This window comes from Mus caroli, chromosome 5 (assembly GCF_900094665.2).
Source record: "Mus caroli chromosome 5, CAROLI_EIJ_v1.1, whole genome shotgun sequence".
Taxonomy (NCBI): domain Eukaryota; kingdom Metazoa; phylum Chordata; class Mammalia; order Rodentia; family Muridae; genus Mus; species Mus caroli.
In genome coordinates this window covers 114515965-114524121 of record NC_034574.1, presented here as the reverse complement: position 1 = coordinate 114524121, position 8157 = coordinate 114515965, and the positions used below count along the sequence as shown (strand labels likewise).

Here is an 8157-nt window from a genome sequence, read left to right as displayed (position 1 = left end):
GGGAGGCAGAGCCAGGTGGATTTTTGAGTTCGAGGCCAGCCTGGTCTACAAAGTGAGTTCCAGGACAGCCAGGGCTACACAGAGAAACCCTGTCTTGAAAAAAACAAAAACAAAAACAAAAACCCAATTTGCCAAGAAACGTATGAAACACTGCACATCCTCAGTAGTTACTGAGGCATCAGAAATCAAATCAGGAGACATCTTGAAGGACCAAAAGCAAACTTGGATGTGAGGGGAATTTGCAAGGGTTCTTGATGGGAAGTGATCAGCATTGTTATCACAGACACCACCATGGAGAGAATCCTCACCAAATGCAAGACACTACAGGATCTCTTGGACTTAGCAGCTCCACAGTCGGTTAGACTTCCAGAGATGAATCGCTGTGCCATACACACACCTGCTCTCCTGTGGCGACTGCAGCTGGGCTCACACCATGCAGCCAACCTCATTTTCTTACAATGGGGAGGGCACTGGAGATCACACCAAATGATGGAAGTCAGAAAGCAAGAGAAGACCACGGGTGCTAATCCTCTGTGGAAACTGAAAGGCTGATCAAGAACATCGTGGACAATGCTCACCAGGGACGGGGTAGGGAGAGGGAGGTGGAAAACAGGTCAGTAAGGGTCACTGACAAGAGATTTGCTTCTTAGTTCTAATGTTTGGTAGCACAGTGGGTAAAACTATCTATAAAAACAATCTAACAAGCTTCAAAGTTGGTAGAAAATTATGAGATCCCCAACATATAGAAGTGACTAATATTTGAAGAGCTGGAAATATTGTTAAGCGTCTCTGCTTGGATGGGCGGGTCTCCTGGGACATGGCAGCCTCCTTAGCAGAGGTGCTGCAGGTCCCAGGGGAGGGCACCCCTGACTGAGCTGAGGAGCTTGAGAGCCCCAGCCCTGTTCCTTCTTCTCTTCACTTCTTCTTCTCCTAGCTTTTCTTCTTGGTTTCTTCTGATGAGAAAGCCACTCCACACAGTAAGACTCATAAAGGAGATTTATTAAAGGGAAGAATCCTGGAGGAGAAGGGATGAATCCAGGAAAGGCTGTGGCTTGCTTGCAAGGACTCACATCCTAAGCTTGGGAGCTCAGGGATTGGTGGCCTTTTTCACCCGCTTTTCCCTGCATTGCATCCAAGGGTCAGGCTAGGGAGTCCTTCCTGGCTTCAGCTGGCTTTTGCTCCATGTCTGTGGGGCTGCTCAGAGAGGCTGAGAGGAGGTGCAGTGGGCCATGGATAGCTCCTGAGGGGCCTCTCCTGCTGAGGTGGGAAAGGCTCCAGTGCTGGCTGTTGGCTGAGATGTCCTGGTGGGGCCATTTTGACAGGAGCTTCCATTTTTAACTATTCCTGAAGTGGCATTTTACTTTGGCTGTAGCCTGGGGTGGGAAGGAGAAGCAAGCCGCTGCTTTGACAGGTTTTGTGGTGTGCCACTTGTAGACTAAAAGCACTCCCCCTTTATCATTCATGTTTATATATGTAAGATTAATGTACTGCGTCTCATAAGATACACAAATAAGATATTGTGTGAAGACTTAGTGTGCCTGTGCGCACACCTGAATGAGTTCAGTTCATGTGACCCATGTACACATGGGTACATAGAGGCTAGAAGAAAGGCTAACACATGTAATCTTATAAGCTGCCAGGACCATGAGGAAGATTAAGAGTTCAGGCGACCTGGCACAACACTGGCACATAAACAAAGACACACATATAACCACACATAACCTTAGGGAATCAGTGTGTTGGAGCTAGGCCTTTGAGATGCCAGCCACTGTGGACATGTTAGCAGGAGGCTACCATGCATCTTCCATGGCCTCTGAGAAGCTGGGTCTGGAGGCTGTGAAGGGTGATGCTATTCCTCTCCACAGGCCGTGCCCCTAGCCACTCTGTGCTCCATCATACAGCTCAGGGGCCTGACCTCTCAGTCTGGTCTCCTAAATCTGTGTTTATCCATCATGCTTCTCAGAGCTCAAAACCTGTCCTGGGTTAGAATGCTCCTGTCTACAGAGCAAGGGTCTTAGAGGTCAGGAACCAGGTATAACAGAGTGTGCCCACCTAGAGTATCTCCAAGCTCCTTGATTTGGAACATCTGGGGTTAGCTGAGCAACTGACAACAGGAAGAGTTGAGAGCAGTGGGGGAGGGGTGTTCCGTGTGTGGCTCCTGCTGAGTCAGGTACAGTCCCACACTGTAGAGTCAGTCTGTCGCGGCACATCTCTCCATCTTGTCAAAGGGACTTAGAGATGGAGTACAGGAGCTGACTTTGAAAGAAGCAACCAAGAACAGAAACTGTCTGAAAGGGCACAGAGGTCAGACTCATCAGGACCAGACCCAGCCAGAAAGCTGAGCTCACGGAGGTGGGAGGAACCAACACTTAAAACACGTAACATAGATGTAGGGATAATACCCGGGCCTCCAGATCAGGAGAGCTACTGCAGTCGTTGACATTCAACACGCAGGCCCCACTGAATCAACTGAGTCAGAAGAATCATGGCAGACTCAGCCACAGCGAGACATTCAGCGTCCACTTTCTCTTTCAAGTAGAGCCCCATGCAGCTTTGTAAGAGGTTGGAGGAACACTTCAGACTTGGCCTCCCCAGATGGAGAGACTAAAGCTGGGGAAAATCCCAGAACACTGGTGTATCAGGCTGGTGGCCATGTTGCTCTTGGCAATAATTTTTCTCCGGAGCACGTTCTGTGACGTTGGATCTGTATATAACTCTTCCTATGAAACTGTCATCCCCGAGAGACTGCCAGGCAAGTGGGGGGAAGACCCTGGAGGGAAGGTGTCCTACATGCTGTTGATGCAAGGCCAAAAGCAGCTGCTTCACCTCGAGGTAAAGGGACACTACTCTGAGAGTAACTTCCCAGTCTACAGTTACCACAATGGCATCCTGGGGCAAGAGATGCCCCTCCCCTCCCAGGACTGCCACTATGAAGGCTACATGGAAGGGGTGCCAGGCTCCTTTGTTTCTGTCAACATCTGTTCAGGCCTCAGGGGGGTCTTGATTAAAGAGGAAACATCCTATGGCATTGAGCCCATGCTCTCTTCCAAAAACTTTGAACACATCCTCTACACCATGGAGCATCAGCCTGTGGTCTCCTGCAGTGTCACTCCCAAAGACAGCCCGGGGGACACCAGCCACCCACCAAGAAGCAGGAAGCCCGATGACCTACTGGTTCTGACTGACTGGTGGTCACACACCAAGTATGTGGAGATGTTTGTGGTGGTCAACCACCAGCGGTTCCAGATGTGGGGCAGTAACATCAACGCGACGGTCCAGGCAGTAGTGGACATCATTGCTCTGGCCAACAGCTTCACTAGGGGGATAAACACAGAGGTGGTGCTGGTGGGCCTGGAAATCTGGACAGAGGGGGACCCGATAGAGGTCCCAGTGGACCTGCGGACCACACTCAGGAATTTCAACTTCTGGAGACAGGAGAAACTCGTGGGCCGGGTCAGGCACGATGTGGCACACTTGATCGTCGGGCATCGCCCAGGAGAGAACGAGGGCCAGGCGTTTCTCCACGGTGCCTGTTCGGGTGAGTTTGCGGCGGCCGTGGAGGCCTTCCATCATGAAGATGTCCTCCTGTTCGCGGCTCTCATGGCCCACGAGCTCGGGCACAACCTGGGTATCCAGCACGACCACCCGACCTGCACCTGTGGTCCCAAGCACTTCTGCCTCATGCGTGAGAAGATCAGTAAGGACAGTGGCTTCAGTAACTGCAGCTCTGACCACTTCCTCCGTTTCCTCCGCGACCACAGAGGGGCGTGCCTGCTTGACGAGCCTGGGCGCCAGAGCCGCATGCGCAGAGCTGCCAATTGTGGGAATGGTGTGGTGGAGGACTTGGAGGAGTGTGACTGCGGCAGTGACTGTGAGAAAAGCCAGTGTTGTGATGAAAATTGTAAACTGAAGGACAACTCAGTGTGCAGCAATGAACTTTGCTGTTTTCAATGTAACTTTAAAAAGAAAGGAGATATTTGCCGTCCTGCTGACGGACCATGTGACCTGGAAGAATACTGCAATGGGACCTCTGCAGCATGTCCCCAGGACAGGAAAGCCCAGGATGGCTCTGAGTGCCACGAATCCTTCTTGTGCTTTAATGGTCAGTGCATGGACCCTACCTTTCAGTGCTCACATATTTTTGGGCACGGTTCAAGATCTGCCTCAGATTATTGCTACACCTCTCTGAACTCAAGAGGAGACCGGTTTGGAAACTGTGGCTTCTCCTCTAAGTTTCCAAGAACGTATACCAAGTGTTCAGATAAAAACTCAATGTGTGGAAAACTTATATGTACAGAGGTGGCCTTCCTGCCACAAATCCAACCGAACGACTTGCTGATCCAGGTCCCTGAGAACGAGGACTGGTGCTGGAGTCTAGCTGTGTTTGACATGAAGGATGCCCTCAATGAGGAATACGTGAGGGACAACACTTACTGTGGCAAAGACAAAGTCTGTAAGAACTTCACTTGTGGGGACTTCACCCCACCCACATTGCCCTGTGATCCAAACAGACAATGCAACAAGCACGGGGTGTGCAATGACCTGGGGAACTGCCACTGCTCAGTCGGCTTTGCACCTCCTAACTGCACAGAGGAAGGTACTGGGGGCAGTGTGGACAGTGGTCCTACTGTTACTCTGTCAGATGACAGTAGTACAGGACCAAACTCTACCCAATCTAGTACAGAGGAGCTGATCCTTAACTTAAAGTTGATCGTCCTGGCTGTCATTCTAGTGCTCATGATACTCTTAATAATCATATGCATCATAAGTGCCTACACCAAGTCAGAGACTGTTTCTGAAGCAGGGCCTTCAGCGCTCGAGGAGCTTCCAGAAGGGAAGGAGGAGGAGCAGGAAGAGGTCCTACCAAAAGAGGCTGAACGGGGGGAGGAGGAGGAGTTGGAGTATTGGAAGCAAGAAGCAGAAGAGCAAGGAGCAGTAGAAGGGGAAGGAGCAGAAGAGGCAAATGAAGAAGCAGCAGCAGAAAAGAAAGACGAAGATGAAGAAGAGGGAAAGGAATAAGTGGGGGAGATAAAGCCAATAAGTAGCCGAGCCTCTCGCAGCCCTGAGAATGAGTCTCCAGGAAGCAGAGGCTGTGGGAAGCTGCCTCTCTCAGTGGGCAAGGGAGGAAGGCGCCGTCTGTCACTAGTGTTCGGTGGACAGGTGTTTACATACTCTTTCAGTACTTTAGTTTACACATTTCATTTGAACTTCTCCTATAGCTTTGGATATTCTTGTTCTTGTATCTTTGGGCTGATCTTTTAGTCACCAGAAAATGCTTTCTTCCACATAGATTTTTTTTTTTGTATGCAATATACTATGTTCCCGAATTTCTCACTGTTCCCAGGACTTTCAAGTAACAATTACCTATTATGTAAGGACAATTTCCATGACATTCATTCTTCTAACTTGCCCAAAAATATATATATTCAAGGACGAGTCTTTAAATAAAATTACTACTGTTAGACATGTTTTCAAGACCCATGGATGTATGTGTTGAGTCCATTTTGTTGTGTGCAGGGCTGTACTCATTAAGGAGGAATGCCTGACTTTACATCTGGAATAGAGAGGCCAGCATTATAGACCTCAGCCATAGCTCAGGGTCAAAGAGTGCTTGCTGTACAATCATGAGGGCTAGAGTTCAGATCTCCACACTCACCTGCAACACAGGCATCTTATACATGCCCAGAACACAGTGTGGCCGAAGCAGGGGATCACTGGAGCTTGGTGGCTTCTAGCCTGGAAAATCCAGGCTCTCAGTTCAGGGAAAGACCCTGCTTCCAAGGAACAGGCAGGGGGCATGAGAGGAAGATGCTGCATGTGTGAGCACACACACTCCCACACCTAGACACATATGAGCACCACGCAACAAACAAGCATGCAAGCATGCATGTTATAGAATAAGAGGAGAAGCAACCAGCACTAAGACCGTCTGCGCAGCGGTGTGTGCCATACTGACAGCGTTCAGAAGGCCGAGACGAGGAGACTGCAAGTTTAAGGCCAGCCTGGGCTACCCAGCAAGGCTTAGTCTAAAACCAACATAAAGTAAAGCAATGTTGTTTTGCGCTATCACTGTTTCTACACAGGACAGCCTTTCTCATGAGTCATCTTGCCCACGTGTTTATGGAAGCATGAGGAGAATGTCCAGTAGTCTACATGTCAGTATCCCCATAGCATTCAGCTACAGACTCCACAACAGTGCCTAGTTAGTGATGGCTTGCCATCCTCTCCCTGCCTCAAGCCAGCCAAGAGCCTGGCACTTCCCTTAGTTTCCTAAAGTCAATTCCAGATTCTGTATTTGCCTCCAGACTTGAGAGAGAGAAACAAAGGGGAATGAGAGTGTAGAATACACGCTGAAGACAGCGATGCTCTCGAGTCCAGGGCTCATGCTCCTCCCTGGGGGACCAGGATCAACTGTGCCTCTCCCTGAGGGAACAGGGTCAAATGTGTCTCTCACTGGGCCTGACCTCATCTTTTCTTATTCCACTGAGTCAAACTGCACTCCCTTGTCTGGAGTGCAACTGAAGAAAAATAAAATAACAAGATATCCCCGAATTGATAGAGCTCTGTGGCTGATGAGGTTAAAGTGTTACTTTTGTTTTTTATATAGTGTCTCATATTTGTAGCCTAGGGACAGGTTTCCAACTATGTAGCCTAGGCTGGCCTCAACCTCACAGTAATCTTTCTGCTTCAGGCCCTGGAATCCTGAGATTACACTTGTAAACTACCACATACAGCTCAAAGGGTTACATTTATTTGAAAAAGAAAATGGCTGCTTTTTCCTCCAAATTTCTTTTCTTTTCTTTTTCCTTTTTTTTTTTTTCTTTTTTCAAGACAGGGTTTCTCTGTGTAGCCCTGGCTGTCCTGAAACTCACTCTGTAGAACAGGCTGGCCTTAAAATCAGAAATCTGCCTGCCTCTGCCTCCCAGGTACTGGGATTAAAGGCCTGAGCCACCACTGCCCGGCTTCCAAATTTCTTCTGAAACAGAATTTTATCATTATGGTTTAATGGGGAACAACTCAATCAAATGGCTTTTTTTTTCCCAAAGGAGAGGAAAAAAAAAACCAGTTTATCTTCCAGCAATAGAAAAAAAATTGGTTTAAACAAAACTGTAAAATAGCATTGAAACTCAGCTTTCAAAATTTTCTGTGTCTTACTAATTGTGCCTTCCTGATGTGTATGTGTGTGTGTCTGTCTGTCTTCCACTGCCCTATTCCATAAGCACACACCCTGTATCATCTAGTGAGCCACCACAGAAAACTTTCCCATTGCACAGGAGAGCATTCCAATGCTCTGGCCATGCCCCTCCCACCCAATGTGGTAGATTCTGGGTCTGTGAAGCTTGTGGACATAATGAACTATAATTACAGACATTTCAAAGTCTTACTTATTTGTTTAGTCAGAGCCACAGATAAAACTTGTCTTTACATGTGTGAAAATGGCTTTTTTTAACTTCACATCATACAAAGGAAAATCTCAAACACTTCACTTTCCTCGAATTGGTGAGGACAAGATCTACACACTTGCCGCATAGCTGAACTGTTACAATGTGGATAAGGAAGTGTCCATACTTGAGTTTGCTATGATGTTTACCACTGTCAAATAAAAAGAACTTTAGCATCACAAAAGTCGGGATGAGGGTCCAGGCCTAAGAATGGAGTTTAAGGATGTTGGAGGCAACCCCACCTGGAGGATCATGGCCTATGGAGCATCCAATCAGTGGTGAGCACACCCTACCACCCTGGGCTCAGTGTATGTTTGTTACAACACTAGCTCCCACCCCAGTGCTCCTCCAATTCTGCATGCTCCTCCCTTTAACAAATGATGTCTTCCTTTCTCTTGCTCACCATATCCCGTCTTCCTGTCTGTACTGACTACAGATCTCTAAACCTTTGTTCTGGAGCCTATTTCCATACTTTCCAACCCCCCTTCCATGTTCATATAAATACATATGTGTACCATCTACATTCAGGGCCATCTTTTATAAATAAGCCAATTATTTTTTTCTAAAGTAGGCAACTCACTAAGTCTTATATCTCAATGATTCTTTAAAAAAAAAGATTTATTTCTTATTTATATGAGTACATTGCAGCTGTCTTCAGACGCACACTAGAGGGCATCAGATTCCATTACGGATGGTTGTGAGCCACCATGTGGTT

The 8157-nt window shown here is 47.9% G+C and overlaps 1 protein-coding gene across 1 annotated transcript; it reads left to right on the top strand.

The window, feature by feature from the left end:
- Positions 1-2137: 2137 nt before the first annotated feature.
- LOC110295397 (disintegrin and metalloproteinase domain-containing protein 1b) lies at positions 2138-5478 on the top strand. The gene has a single exon (XM_021163915.1). It carries the CDS (start codon positions 2596-2598, stop codon positions 5017-5019), a length of 2424 nt encoding a protein of 807 aa, XP_021019574.1. The 5' UTR covers positions 2138-2595; the 3' UTR covers positions 5020-5478.
- The last annotated feature ends 2679 nt before the right edge of the window (positions 5479-8157 follow it).